We start from the raw sequence: 16,177 nt of genomic DNA, 5'->3' as shown, positions 1-16,177 counted from the left end.
CATTTTTAACCTGATCATAGTTTCGTACTAGAGCTTTTAAGCGACTATTGCTTCTCTTGTACCTAAACCTTTCCTAAATCCAAACTGTGTCTCGCTAATGAATTTCTCGAATTTTTCGTATAGCCTTTGGTGGATGATTCTCAGAAGTATTTTCAAAGGATGGCTCATAAGACTAACAAGTCTGTGATCTTCATATCTTCTTGCATTCCTCCTCTTTGGTCAGGAAATGAAAGTTGATAATAGCCATTCGGCAGGGTAATGACCAGTGTCGTAAATTTTGTTAAACAGTTTGTGGAAGACTTTATACCTTCTTCATCAAGGTGTTTAATAAGGCCCTGTGGCTATATTGGTTTTTGAGTTTCCGATGTTTTCCTCAATTTCTTTTTTCACAACTGGAGGTCCGGTTAAATTGTAAATTTCAACATTTGGTCTGTCATCTGAAAAGAGGTTGTTAATGTAGTCTTCCTATATCTCTCCCTTCTCAATGGTATCTAGAACTATTTTATTATTTTTGTTGATTAATAAGGAGATATTTTCTTCACATACTCCAGCAGTTTCTTTTAACTTGTCTAATTCTAGACACACTTAAACAGCACCACCTGTCAAACACTTCAGTTCTCTCCTTTTCCAGTTTTTCCACAGTTCACTATTCACTAGCATACAATGTTTTGTTTAAAACATGTTGTTGTTGTTGTTGTTGTTGTGGTCTTCAGTCCCGAGACTGGTTTGATGCAGCTCTCCATGCTGCTCTATCCTGTGCAAGCTGCTTCATCTCCCAGTAACTACTGCAACCTACATCATTCTGAATCTGCTTGGTGTATTCATCTCTTGGTCTCCCTCTACGATTTTTACCCTCCACGCTGCCCTCCAACGCTAAATTTGTGATCCCTTGATGCCTCAGAACATGTCCTACCAACCGATCCCTTCTTCTAGTCAAGTTGTGCCACAAACTTCTCTTCTCCCCAATCCTATTCAATACTCCCTCATTAGTTATGTGATCTACCCATCTAATCTTCAGCATTCTTCTGTAGCACCACATTTTGAAAGCTTCTATTCTCTTCTTGTCAAAACTATTTATCGTCCATGTTTCACTTCCATACATGGCTACACTCCATACAAATACTTTAAGAAATGACTTCTTGACACGTAAATCTATACAAGATTTTAATAAATTTCTCTTCTTCAGAAGCGCTTTGCTTGCCATTGCCAGTCTACATTTTATATCCTCTCTACTTCGACCATCATCAGTGATTTTGCTCCCCATTTAGCAAAACTTCTTTACTTCTTTAAGTGTCTCATTTCCTAATCTAATTCCCTCAGCATCACCCAACTTAATTCGACTACATTCCATTACCCTCGTTTCGCTTTTGTTGATCTTCATCTTATATACTCCTCTCAAGTTACTGTCCATTCCATTCAACTGCTATTCCAAGTCCCTTGCTGTCTCTAACAGAATTACAATGTCATTGGCTAACCTCAAAGTTTTTATTTCTTCTCCATGGATTTTAATACCTACTCCGAAATTTTTCTTTTGTTTCCTTTACTGCTTGCCCAATATACAGATTGAATAACATTGGGGAGAGGCTACAACCCTGTCTCACTCCCTTCCCAACCACTGCTTCTCTTTTGTCCTCTAGCCATTCCTGCTTAGCCATTTTGCACTTCCTGTCAATGTCATGTTTGAGACGTTTGTATTCCTTTTTGCCTGCTTCATTTACTGCATTTTTATATTTTCTCCTTTCATCAATTGAATTCAATATTTCTTCTGTTACCCAAGGATTTCTACTAGCCCTCGCCTTTTTACCTACTTGATCATCTGCTGCCTTCACTACATCATCCCTCAAAGCTACCCATTCTTTTTCTACTGTATTTCTGTCCCTCATTTCTGTCAATTGTTCCCTTATGCTCTCCCTGAAACTCTGTACAACCTCTGGTTCTTTCAGTTTATCCATGTCCCATCTCCTTAAATTCCCACCTTTTTGCAGCTTCTTCAGTTTTAATCTACAGTTCATAACCAATAGATTGTGGTCAGAGTCCACATCTGCCACTGGAAATGTCTTACAATTTAAAACCTGGTTCCTAAATCTCTGTCTTACCATTATATAATCTATCTGATACTTTTTAGTATCTCCAGGGTTCTTCCATGTATACAACCTCCTTTCATGATTCTTAAACCAAGTGTTAGCTATGATTAAGTTGTGCTCTGTGCAAAATTCTGCCAGGCGGCTTCCTCTTTCATTTCTTAGCCCTGATCCATATTCACCTACTACGTTTCCTTCTCTCACTTTTCCTACACTTGAATTCCAGTCACCCCTGACTATTAAATTTTCATCTCCCTTCACTATCTGAATAATTTCTCTTCTTTCATCATACATTTCTTCAATTTCTTCATCATCTGCAGAGCTAGTTGGCATATAAACTTGTACTACTGTAGTAGGTGTGGGCTTCGTATCTATCTTGGCCACAATAATGCATTCACTATGCTGTTCGTAGTAGCTTACCTGCATTCCTATTTTCCTATTCATTATTAAACCTACTCCTGCATTACCCCTATTTGATTTGTATTTATAACCCTGTAGTCACTTGACCAAAAGTCTTGTTCCTCCTGCCACTTCACTAATTCCCACTATATCTAACTTTAACCTATCCATTTCCCTTTTTAAATTTTCTAACCTACCTGCCCAATTAAGGGATCTAACATTCCACGCTCCGATCCGTAGAACACCAGTTTTCTTTCTCCTGATAACAACATCCTCTTGAGTAGTCCCTGCCCAGATATCCGAATGGGGGACTATTTTACCTCCGGAATATTTTACCCAAGAGGACGCCATCATCATTTAACCATACAGTAGAGCAGCATGCCCTCGGGAAAAATTATGGCCGTAGTTTCCCCTTGCTTTCAGCCGTTCGCAGTACCCGCACAGCAAGGCCGTTTTGGTTTTTGTTACAAGGCCAGATCAGTCAATCATCCAGACTGTTGCCCTTGCAACTACTGAAGAGGCTGCTGCCCCTCTTCAGGAACCACACGTTTGTCTGGCCTCTCAACAGATACCCCTCTGTTGTGGTTGTACCTACAGTACGGCTATCTGTATCGCTGAGGCACGCAAGCCTCCCCACCAACAGCAAGGTCCATGGTTCAAGGGGGAGTGGAGGGGGGGTGGGGGTGGGGGCGGTGGTGGGGAGGGGGGGGGGGGGGGTTAAAACATACACTCTGAGAAATTTGTCCCTCAGGTTAAGGGATATATTTGGTACAAGCAGACTTCTTTTGGCCAGCAATGTCCTCTCTGAGGTACTCTTACATCTCCACACTTCATCCTTCACGAGTTGCTTTACTTCCGAGTTTGCAGAATTTCTTCAAATCATCTACTTCATTTCAGATGTCAGTCCACTGTTATTTGCTATTCCGTGCTAACGGATTCCACCTGCCCTACACCACTTTGCTGACGTGCAGTAAAAGTACAGAGAAAGTCAAAGGCCACTGGATAACATTCAGAGGCCCCTGTGGGGGTAGAGACGCACCTGTCGCAGCAGTCCCCCGGCGACGGCGTCCGCAACCCCGACCAGATGCAGCAGCAGCTGCGAGCGCGCGTGATCGCGCAGCAGTGCACGGTCCCCGTAGTGGCGCGCCAGCGCCTCGCGGTCCGACAGCGCGCACTGTAGGTGGCTGCGCAGCGATCCCTCCGACACGGCCAGCTGCACCCAAGCCTTCCCTGTGAATGCACACGCAGACATTCCTCAGCACGTGTGGTGAAATTCCACTGTCTTACTGTACCCTCGACACAAAGTTTTGCCATCTCGAGAACCTTACACTCGAGTGTCCTAGCCGAAACTCTCACCTGTTACTACTATTCCTTCTCCACTATCAAACAGGTGACTTTATATTGTCGTTCTACTGTCGCTAACACATTTGAGAGAGCCGACAGTTGGAAGTTTGCCATTCTACGTGTTGTGCAACTCTTGGCAGTGTATTTGTGGTCATTTTGCCTTCTTTACTCATTTAACAAATGAGGAGTAGTAGTAATTTACTGTAGGGTGTGTGACAAATTTTGGTCTCTAGTTTCAAACTGGCTTTCTGATATACGAGGTCTGTTTTTTTAAGTAAGTACCGTTTTGAAATTAAAAAAAAGACGTGCTACGATACTTCAATAATTTTATTTTTACGTGAAAGCCTGTATCTTAATCTACACATTGACACCATTCCAGTCCGATTCTTGCTTGTTTACGTTGTGTACCGAGCGTCCTGCCGACTGTGAAGTACGGGCTGTTATAAGATTTTTTAGTGCTAAAAGCCTAAAAATGATGGATATTCATCCTGAGATCTGTGCAGTTTACCGAGAAAACATTATGAGTGATGGAATGGTAAGCAAGTGGGCGAGTGCATTTAAAGATGGCCACACAAATGTGCACGATGAACAACAGAGTTGGCGTCCTTCGGTCGTTAATGAAAGTTTGGTGCAGGAGGTGGACAATAAGGCGAGAGAAAACAGACGCTTTACGATTTCCTCCTTGCAGGATGACATTCCTAATGTTTCTCATAGTGTTTTGTATCGCATTGTGACCGAGCACTTGAATTACCGAAAATTGTGCACACATCCGGTACCAAAAATGTTGACAAATGTGCACAAAAACCAAACGTTTAGACAGTGCATTGACTTTCCTCGAGCGGTACCATAACAACGGTGATGATTTCTTAAGCAAATTGTTACGGGCGATGAAACGTGCGTGGCCTACTTCATACCAGAATCGAAGCAACAGTCCGTGGAAGTTGAGCAAAGGCATTGTTTTGCTGCAACACAAAGCCCATTCGCATGTGGCGAATCAGACCAAAGCTCTCATCACATCTTTTTGGTGGGAGACTCGATATCATCCTCCGTACAGCCCCAATCTTACACCCAGTGACCACCATCTCTTACTGCACTTGAAGAAACACCTGGGCGGTCAGTCTTCAAGACGACGATGAAGTCAAAACAGTAGTGATGCAGTGGTTAACAAGTCAGGCAGCAGACTTCTATGAGGAGGGTATTCAAAAACTGGTACAACATTATGACAAGTGCCTCAATATTGACAGAAACTATGTAGCAAAGTAGATTAAGGTACAGGCCTTCATGTAAAAATAAAATTATTGAGATATCTTAGCACGTCTCTTTTCAATTTCAAAACAGTACTTACTAAAAAACACGCCTTATACTTACCACAATAGAAAAGGACACGAAAATAGTCTTCAGAGTCAGTGACAAGAAAAATCTCTGAAACTTACAAGAAATCTTTCAAATTCAAAAAGCAGAAGAAACACACAATAAATGGACAGACAAACATTAGCAGCCAGACACTGTTTAAACTGATAAAACATACTACTGAGAAAGAACAGCCCCTTAGGCACCACAAAATAATACCACAAACTAGGCAATATCATCACCCTAGATCACCAATCACTGTACACAAGTAAAACAATTTTCACACACAGTAGTTAGGACATGTCAGCTCCCTCCTCTCCCTCTCCCTCTCCCTCCCTCCCTCCCTCCCTCTCTCTCTCTCCCTCTCTCTTTCCCCTCAACCTCTATCCCACTCCCATCCAGTCAAAAATTACACTGACTGACCGATAGCAGATGCTCCCACCACTACCAAAAAAAGAGACAAATGCATCCTGCAATGCCAAAACAAAACACAAGAAATGGCAAAAGAACAATGATACTTCTGAACACAAGACACGTGGATATATTCAGTGCAGTGGAAGTGTTGCATGCAAAAATGCAGCACATAAACGTTGAAGAACCGGATGTAAACAACAACAAACCATAAGTAACGCAAAGAATAAAAATTGTTTGTATCACTAGGTAAAGCAAGTGAACTGTTCATGGTCATAGCACACTAAATTGTAAGAGAAAACACCATACTGTTAGTGACCACTGAAGATGCTTTAGATTAAATCAAAAGGCATCTGATCTTATTAAGACATTTACTACAGTTGCAAATGACAGTAATTAACCTATACAAGCTGTTATTTCATTTTCTGTCCTTTATATGACACAATCAAATGAGCAAACGCAACAACTCACCACTTACAGGGTTCTTCAAAGAGAGTGCCACTTTTTGATCACATAATATATTTTTAATTGTCAGCTGGCCACATATTAAAAATATTTTATCAGAATGGAAAAGTTATGCAGCAATAGTGAGACACTTTTGTGCAATTCCAAGGCACAAAGCAGCAGCAAATGAATTGAAAGATCACAGAGTTATTGCAATGTTCAATGAAACTGGGTCAACAGTGAATGTTAGGAGTTGCGGACAACCGCATTCTGGCCAGTCTGTGCAAAAACATTTTGTGGCTGGCGACAGCATGGCTGATAGTCCAGTGAAGGTTCTTCACAGTTTCCAAGACTTGTCCATAGGATATTTTTCAACACGGGAAATTCTCCAGTATGATCTGTTTTACTATCCTTATAGAGTTCAATTAAAGCAGCAGCTTTAAGAAGCCAATCATTAGAAAAAGTAAAACTTTGTTGGGGTTGGAGAGTGGGGGAGAGAAAACTAGAACTACATGCTGTATGCTAATATCCAATGAACATTAATTTCCACTTTGAGACTTTTAATTTTTTTGATTATGAGAAGTGAGAGTTTAAATCTTAAAAAATCATTAAATGTGTGTTTGAAACACGATGATCATCTGTGGTAGAAATGTACATTCAAATTTCCTGAAATATTTGTCTTTTCTGACTGGGGTAAAAAATATCCCACACGTACAGAAATATCATAAAAACACGCATATGCGCTTATGGGTTAATCTCCATGGGAAGTACTTTCCTATTTTAGGTCTGTTCCTTGAATGGGAGTAACTGGACTTATTACCTGTCGCAAAGTGGGGTTTGTCAGCTTATTACATTCTAGAAATCAATAACATTACAAGCTACTAAGTTAAAACTCATTTACTTTCATTGCATTGCTGTGACAAAAATGCAGATTCTCTGAGTGCAATCCTCCTTCCTTTATCTGTAATCTGAAATCATTTGAGATAAAACTGAAGAACTACAAATACGTGAGCATTCAACCAATCTACGGCAACTGCCAACATTTACAGTTAGAATCCTATCATTCTTTTATTATACCCACATGCCAACAAATTAACTGTATTGGTATTAGTAGGTAGTGAAGCAGCAATAACAGACCACAAATACTGTTTTCAGCATTGCTCAAATGGACTGTTTGTCAATAAAAAAGCACACATTTTTTCTAGCACATGCGAGACATAGCTTGATAACTCGTAGCAACTAAAGCAACAGGCTTCCCTTTACTGATGCAGTTATTTTGGTCTTTCCTCCTCAGTCTCATTCAGTCCATCTTCATTAGTTATCTGATCTACACAACTAATCCTCTAAATTTACTGTAGCACCACATTTCAAAAGTTTCTATTCTCTAGACAGCTGAACTGTTTATCACACACGTCTCACTTCCGTACATAGCATCAGTCCAGGCTAGGCACAGCTTGTAGTTAAAGCCTCTCAGGCAGAACCGCACAGCTTATAGACTGAAATACATTTCTAATAATGGATCAAACAATTTAAATTATCAAGACACATTTTGAATGTTTTCAACACAAATTTACATGTTATTGTTGATGTTGTGGTCTTCAGTCCAGAGACTGCAAGCTTCTTCATCTACCAGTAACTACTGCCGCCTACATCCTTCTGAATCTGCTTAGTGTATTCATCTCTTGGTCTCCCTCTATGATTTTTACCCTCCATGCTGCCCTCCAATACTAAATTGGTGATCCCTCGATGTCTCAGAACATGTCCTACCAACCGATCCCTTCTTCTGGTCAAGTTGTGCCACAAACTCCTCTTCTCCCCAATTCTATTCAATACCTCCTCATTAGTTATGTGATTTACCCATCCAATCTTCAGCATTCTTCTGTAACACCACATTTCGAAAGCTTCTATTCTCTTGTTGTCTAAACTATTTGTCTTCCACGTTTCACTTCCATACATGGCTACACTCCATACAAATACTTTCAGAAACGACTTCCTGACTTTTAAATCTATACTCGATGTTAATAAATTTTTCCTTCTTCAGAAACCCTTTCCTTGCCATTGCCAGTCTACATTTTATATCCTCTCTGCTTCGACCATAATTCAGTTATTTTGCTCCCCAAATAACACAACTCCTTTACTGCTTTAAGTGTCTCATTCCCTAATCTAAACCGAGTGAGGTGGCGCATTGGTTAGCACACTGGACTCGCATTCGGGAGGACGACGGTTCAATCCTGCGTCCGGCCATCTTGATTTAGGTTTTACGTGATTTCGCTAAATCGCTCCAGGCAAATGCCGGGATGATTCCTTTGAAAGGGCACAGCCGACTTCCTTCCCCATCCTTCCCTAATCCAACGAGACTGATGACCTCGCTGTTTGGTCTCTTCCCCCAAACAGTCCAGTTCCTAATCTAATTTCCTCAGCATCACCCGAATTAACTCTACTACATTCCATTATCCTGGTTTTGCTTTTGCTGATGTTTATCTTATATCCTCCCTTCAAGACACTGTCCATTCAACTGCTCTTCCAAGTCCTTTGTGTTTCTGACAGAATTACAATGTCACTCGCAAACCTCAAGATTTAATTCTTCTCCATGGATTTTAATACCTGCTCTGAACTTTTCTTTACTGCTTACTCAATATACACATTGAATAATATCAGGGACAGGCTGCAACCCTGTCTCACTCCCTTCCCAACCACTGCTTCCCTTTCATGTCCCTCGACTCATATAACTGCCATCTGGTTTCTGTACAAATTGTAAATAGCCTTTCGCTTCCTGTATTTTACCCCTGCCACCTTAAGAATTTGCAAGAGAGTGTTCTAGTCAACATTGTCAAAAGGTTTCTGGACTTCTACAAATGCCAGAAATGTAGGTTTGCCCTTCCTTAATCTAGCTTCTAAGGTAAGTCGTAGGGTCAGTATTGCATCACGTGTTCCAACATTTCTACGGAATCCAAACTGATCTTCCCCGAGGTCGGCTTCTACTAGTTTTTCCATTTGTCTGTAAAGAACTCGCGTTAGTATTTTGCAGCTGTGGCTTATTAAACTGATAGTTCGGTATTTTTCACCTGCTTTCTTTGGGATTGGAATTATTATATTCTTCTTGAAGTCTGAGGGTATTTCGCGTGTCTCATACATCTTGCTCACCAGATGGTAGAGTTTTGTCAGGACTGGCTCTCCCAAGGCCGTCAGTAGTTCCTATGGAATGTTGTCTACTTCGGGGGCCTTGTTTCGACTCAGGTCTTTCAGTGCTCTGTCAAACTCTTCACGCAGTATCGTATCTCCCATTTCATCTTCATCTACATCCTCTTCCATTTCCATAATATTGTCCTCAAGTACATTGCCCTTGTATAGACCCTCTATATACCCCTACACCTTTCTACTTTCCCTTCTTTGCTTAGAACTGGGTTTCCATCGGAGCTCTTGATATTCATGCAAGTGGTTCTCTTTTCTCCAAAGGTCTCTTAAAGCTGCATGCCCTTGGGGAAAAATTACAGCTGTAGTCCCTCCTTGCTTTTAGCCGTTCACAGTACCAGCACAGCAAGGCCGTTTTGGTTAATGTTACAAGGCCAGATCAGTCAATCATCCAGACTGTTGCCCCTACAACTACTGAAAAGGCTGCTGCCCCTCTTCAGGAACCAAACGTTTGCCCTGGCCTCTCAACAGATACCCCTCCATTGTGGTTGCACCTATGGTACAGTTATCTGTATCGCTGAGGCACGCAAGCCTTCCCACCAACGGCAAGGTCTATGGTTCATGGAGGGGGAGGGGGGGGGGGACAATATTACATAATGGCAGTCAATTTTGGAACTGTCAATATCGTCCGACTGTTTTGAACAGGTAGCAGTGAACTGCACCTCAAAATGCCAATCAAGTTCTACACAGTAAGACATTTGTGGGCACAGCTTCTTATGACCCTCCTGGAGGCTCAGTCACTTCACCCTAGCTGTCCCTCTCCAAATCTACAGCACAGGCAGAACAGGTGCTGTACAGGGTTTTGCTGAAGTCCACATTCGGTAGGACTTACGCCGTATGAATACATGCTGTTTCAAATCACTGGGACACTGAGCAGCTCTCAAAAATGCATTGTTGTCCGTACAATTTGTTGTAAGAAAGTAACGGCAATTGTCCTAATGGTGGTCAAATAATTTTTGTATTCCACTGTTTTGAGATCATAATTTGCATCTTATAAAAGTATAGACGAAACCAGAGAAATCTTAAAACAAAAATAACAAAGCATCAGAAGGTGACAATACGGTTAATGAATAGTGGAAACACTCTAGTGACAACATTATTCTATGTCTAACAGAAACCATTAATGAAATTTGGACAACAGCTTACCATCAGAATGGACATATATCCACTGCATAAAAAAAAAAACTGATCCTGAGGGATCACTCTCTTGCCGGTGACATAAGATCTCATACATGATGCTTTAAAGAGAGCCAACATAATACTCGACCGACAACTAGGACAGTATCACGCAGCATTTAGGAAGTTAAGGTGTAGTGCAGTGCAAACAGTAAACCTAAAGAACACAACAGAAATGAGGAAAATCAGAAACTTGAAATATGTGATAATTTTTGCAGATTTTAAAACGGCATACAACACAATCGATTGAAATATGCTAATCGACATTGTAAGTGAATTTTGACTCGCCAATAAAATAACAGAAATAACTGACGGAACTTTAACAAGTGCAACATCAGAAGCAAACTTCATGGGGTCCTGTCAACACCTTTTGGAACAAAATCACAAGTAAGACAGGGAGTTGGGGTATCACGACTACTTTTTAACTGCGCATTGGAGAAGGCAGTGAGAGAATTGAGAAAATCCAGCAACATTAAGTCTGTTCAGTTAGGAAGAAGTCCAAATAAAAAGTGCCATCAGTTGTCTTGCATTTGCAGATGACAAAGGATTAATTATAGACTCACTGGATAGTGTCAAAAAACAAATCTTAGAACTACAGAAACAAGCAGCCAAAATAAGACAAAATAACATTTGAAAAGAATGCATTTCATGATAAATATCAATGGTGCCCATAAAAATCTTAAAATTAATATGACAACTTTTTTAAAATACCTAGGAGGATGGATAAGGAGGAACACGAAAGAAAATAAAGAGTGCATAAAATGGTGAGGGCATTCCAAATGACAAAAAACATAACAAAAAGACTTTGTCCTGGAACAAAAACTATAACAAAAACTAGTATCTTTTAAACAGTGGTAAGGCCTGAAACACTGTACACAGCAGAAACACTTACACTAACAAGATTTGGGGATATTGAAAAACAGGAAAAAGTTGAAAGAATAATTCCAAGAAAAATACTGGGACTTAGAAGTAATAGTAACATCGAATACAAATTAAAATCATACAGAGAGCTCTGTTTGAAAATGGAAATGCTAACTGATTGTATTGAGGAAAATAAGACTATAGTTTTATGGACACCCACCCACCAAATGGATAACAGACTAACCAATCAGATCTTCAGCTTACTGGACAGTTACAAATCAAAACATACACGATTCACCGAAATTGACAAAGATATGAAAAACATAGGCCTTAAAATGGGCATAATAGATAACAGAACACCTTTTGGAGAAGCAACACAAAAGGCAGGATTTCGGGAAAGAAAGAATTTTTCAAATGGAAGAAAGTGGACCCAGAAAGAGAAGAAATGACTCCAAGGATCACAGAAGCCTGGGAGCAACAAAAATTACACACAAAGAAGCAAAACAAAGTTGATTTACCATATCTTTCAAAAGAATAATTCAAATACATAAATAAAAGTATGTAATTTCAAGGCAATGGCGCATTGAAGATCTATCAAAAATGTGTGTTCTCAGTATGAGTTGTTATAACTAAATGTCCATTAACAACACGTCACATATTACAAGACAAAAACATCTTAAGGTCACAATTGTGTAATGGATATAGTCACGCACTGCAGAGTTATGAAATCAAAGTTCACGAGTTTGTTTCCTCCTATTTCAAATTTTTTTCCCTTCTTTTTCCATTTTCTAAAAGATTCTGGAAGTTTCTTATTAACTTCATAGAAGTATTTACTGTAATATTAGATGTTATGTACGTGTAAGAGCTCTTGTTCTCAGGAGAGTGGTGCTTCCATTGTACGAACAAGCCAGAGAACAAGTGCAAACCAAGATTGTTTTCTATGCCACCGCTTGAGTCGATTACAAAATCTTCCGTAATTTACTCATCCAAAAATTACAATCACAGCACTAGATCCACAATGCCACAGAAACCATCATTTCAGCAGGTCAAATCAAATGCCCTGGAGTGAACACACACAAAACATTAAACAACTATAAAGTTTAGAATTGAAAATACAAAAACCCTTAAGCATGCAACAAAGATAACATACACAGTATTAAGTATCTCACCAAATCATATCTTTTATTATGATTTGTTGTAATAAAGCATCAGGAAATGCAAAATCGGCAGATAAACACACTACGTAAAGATTTTATCTTCGAATTAACTTCTGGCATATTTAGTGGTTGATTATGAAAAGGAAAGAATATACAATATTTGAAATTCTGGTTAGAATCTGATATTGCCCCCCACCCCACCGCCCTCCTGGCCCCAACTGCAACCTCCACTATCGTGAGACACTGATATATAGTGTAGTCCAATGTCTCTGTTAGTTACAATTGATAAAATATTGCACCCTTCCCCAGCCTGTAAACAAGAGCCATGACTACTCCGGGCAACTACCTTCAGAAGAGACTTCCTAACACTAAAATTTATGTTATTTTTCTTTTCAACAAATACATTTCTTGCAAGTCTGCATTTTATATCCGCTCTACTCTGGCCATCATCACTTTATCACTGTTTTTTCCCCAAATAGGAAATCTCATCTACTACTTTCAGTGTATCAGTTCCCTCAACATAGCCTAATATACAATTTGATAACATTCTATAATGTCTGTTCTATGTCAAAATTCCAATATTAGCCCCAATCGGGCATCAAAATAAATTCAATGGCAACAAGTGAAAATTTGTGCCAGAAGAGGACTCATACACAGATTTTTCACTTTACGGGAGCAGTTGCTTTAACTGCTTCAGATATCTGAGCAAATTTCCCATTCAACCCAAACTCGCAACTTGTCGCACACTACACATTCGGCACCCACTGTCCATTGCTAGCAGCCTCAGATTGATTCCTGAAAGAGTTCAGAAGAAGAATGCATCTGCACTGAATGACCTTTAATTACCATCAAGGCGCATAGATACTGCCAAAAAAAAAATTATTCTACAAGGTGTACAACTTTGATTCCGCCATTTTTTCCCCAACATTTGAGGTTTTAATGAAACAAAATGGTTCCACATGTATCATTCAAAGAATTTTTCATCGCTGGCCACTACTTTCTCCCACCTTTCGGGAAGTGTATGAATCCCGCATCAAAAAATTGTACACCTTTTGAACGATCCACGAATCGATCCAATTTGCGACTTCTTCACAAGATCGTAAGTGTTGGTCAGCCAGGCCACGCGCCACTGATCTAAACAGGTGATAGAGGGAGCAATGTCTGAAGAATACAGCGGGTGGGGTATGACTTCCCATTTTAACGTTTCCGAGTATGTTTTGGCCTCTTTTGGAACGTGGGGTCAACCATTGTCGCGCTGCAAAATCACTTTATCGTGCCTCTCGCTGTATTGTGCCCATTTGTCTTTCAATTCTCTGCTCAAACGCATTAATTGCATTCGATAATGAGTGCTTGTGATTGTTTCATTCGGTTTTAACATCTCATAATACACGGCACCGAGCTGGTCGCACCATACGCAGAGCATGATCTTGGAGCTGTGAATATTCAGTTTGGCCGTCGACGTGGAAGCATGTCCGGGATATCCCCACAATTTTTCCCCTTTAGGGTTACATAATGAACCTGTTTTTCGTCCCCAGTCACAATGCGATGCAGAAATCCACTCCGTTTTTGCCTCTGAAGCAACTGTTCACAAACACACAAACGCCATTCGACGTCTCTAGGTTTCAGCTCACACAAGGCCCAAGTTCCTTCTTTCTGAATCATGCCCATAGCATTGAGACGTTTTGAAATGGCTTGCTGCATCACTCCCACAAATCGTGCCAATTCTTCTCGAATTTGATGTGAGTCTTCACTCGGCAATGTCTCCAATTCTGCATCTTCACTCTCTCTTCCACCACTATGCCAGTCTACAACGTTAAAATCACCACTCGAAGTGTTGAAACCACACATGACATGTTCTTTCACTAATAGCGTCTTTACCGTACGTACTTGAGAGTATTCGGTGAGACTCAGTTGCTGTTTTCTTCATATTGAAACAAAGCAGTAACACCTCCAACAAATGATGAGAATTAGGCTGGGAAACTAACATTTTCAATCAAGAACAACTTTATGATGCAGACACAAATCGACTAACGCTTGAATAAGGTTACATTGACCAATGTCCAAGCTAACTACCTGAGGCCTGCAATCTGTTTCTTTCGACCGCTCCTTACCATTGACGCCACCTACCAGCAAACGGCTGAAGCATAGGTGTACACCTTATAGGGTAATGAAATTTGTTGGAGGCACACTTCTGAAGGTAACATGCTTAAGTGATTAACATTACAAGATCACAGCTTAATTTAAGTGCGACAAGAGCCATTGCAATTGTGAAATGCTGGTACATTAATAACCAGTCTAACTGCCAGAATGTCGAAAGCAAGCATGCATTGTGTTGTACAGTTTGTGGGATGGAGTTCTATGCCTGCACTCTGTCAGTCAATACAGGGATGGTTAATGCCGGTTGTGAATGATGCGAGTGTGATGATGTTCCGTATGTGCTCAACTGGGGATAGATCTGGTTATCGAGTAGGCCAAGAGAACATGTCGACACCTTGTATAGCATGTTGGGTTACAATAGCCGGACATGGACAAGTGTTATCCTGTTGGAAAATACCCCCTGGAATGCTGTTCTGGCAGCACGACAGTTTGAATCATCAGATTCGTGCACAAATTTGCGGTTACAATAGCCGGACATGGACAAGTGTTATCCTGTTGGAAAATACCCCCTGGAATGCTGTTCCGGCAGCACGACAGTTTGAATCATCAGATTCACGCACAAATTTGCAGTGCAAACCATAATTCCAGGCATCGGTCCAGTGTGTCTAGCATGCAGATATGTCGGTTGCGGGTCCTTAACTGGGGTCTTCCTAACCAACGCACGGCCATGACTGACACCGATGCAGAACCTGCTTTCATCAGAAAGCTTGACACCACTGAACTTGGAAATCACAGTGGTTTCATGCCAGTGACACGTACACTCGGAGCTGTCCTCGAAGTAACCAATATGTAACAGTTCATTGTGACACTGGTGTTGTCTGCTGCTCCAATTGCCGCTGCAGATGCACTGCAATGTGACAAGAGCGATATGCCGAACACAACCGTCTCCCCTCTCAGTAGCCTGGTCTTCTTGCCACCAAACATTCTCGTGACCACTGCTGCCGACAATCGTGTCCAGTGGCTACATTCCTACCAAGTCTTTCCGGGGCTACATTCTTATCAAGACTTTGTGCAGTATCACAGGAGGAACATCCTGCTTCTCATAGGCCTATGAGACGACTTTATTCAAACCCAGTCCGGTGTTGATGATGGTGTCTTTGTTGCCTTGAGGGCATTCTCGATTAACATCAACACACCACATCCAACCACAAAAGTAACTAAGACTCACAACCATTACCATCTATATTTAAAGAAAAACTGATTTGCACCCTCATAGTGCCACTACTATACAACTGGCATGAAATTTCATTTTGTTTATGTTGCAGAACTCCTCAGTGCAGCATCCCCCCCCCCCCAGTCAATGTACTTATATGTGTGATGTCTGTTCTTCCGGACGTGTCTGAAAGAATAAACACCAGACATAACTTGTTCTCAAGATACTATTCATACAGTGCAACTGCTGCTCCAAGTCCTTTGCAGTCTGACCAAATTACAATCTCTTCAGCACAGCTCCAAGTTTTTAAAAATTCTCCATGATTTTAAAATTCCTTCAAGTTTCTACTTGGTTTCCTTGCTCCATGTACAGAGGGAACAACACTGGGTATAAGTTACAACACTGTCTCACTCCCTACTTGACCACTACTTCCCTTTCACGTCCTTTGACTC

At 40.8% G+C, this 16,177-nt stretch overlaps 1 protein-coding gene across 1 annotated transcript in view; it reads right to left on the bottom strand.

Annotated features, from left to right (window-relative positions):
• The window catches only part of LOC126295344 (pleckstrin homology domain-containing family M member 2), a 260,206-nt gene that overhangs the window by 223,989 nt on the left and 20,040 nt on the right, over positions 1 to 16,177 (bottom strand). The window contains exon 3 of the mRNA XM_049987814.1: positions 3,520 to 3,710. Within this exon, the coding sequence (XP_049843771.1) occupies positions 3,520 to 3,710 (191 nt within the window). The remainder of the gene's footprint in view (positions 1 to 3,519; positions 3,711 to 16,177) is intronic.

Source organism: Schistocerca gregaria, chromosome 11, assembly GCF_023897955.1.
Source record: "Schistocerca gregaria isolate iqSchGreg1 chromosome 11, iqSchGreg1.2, whole genome shotgun sequence".
Taxonomy (NCBI): Eukaryota; Metazoa; Arthropoda; class Insecta; order Orthoptera; family Acrididae; genus Schistocerca; species Schistocerca gregaria.
The sequence above is the reverse complement of the archived record's forward strand: the minus strand, read 5'-3'. Positions and strand labels throughout refer to the sequence as shown.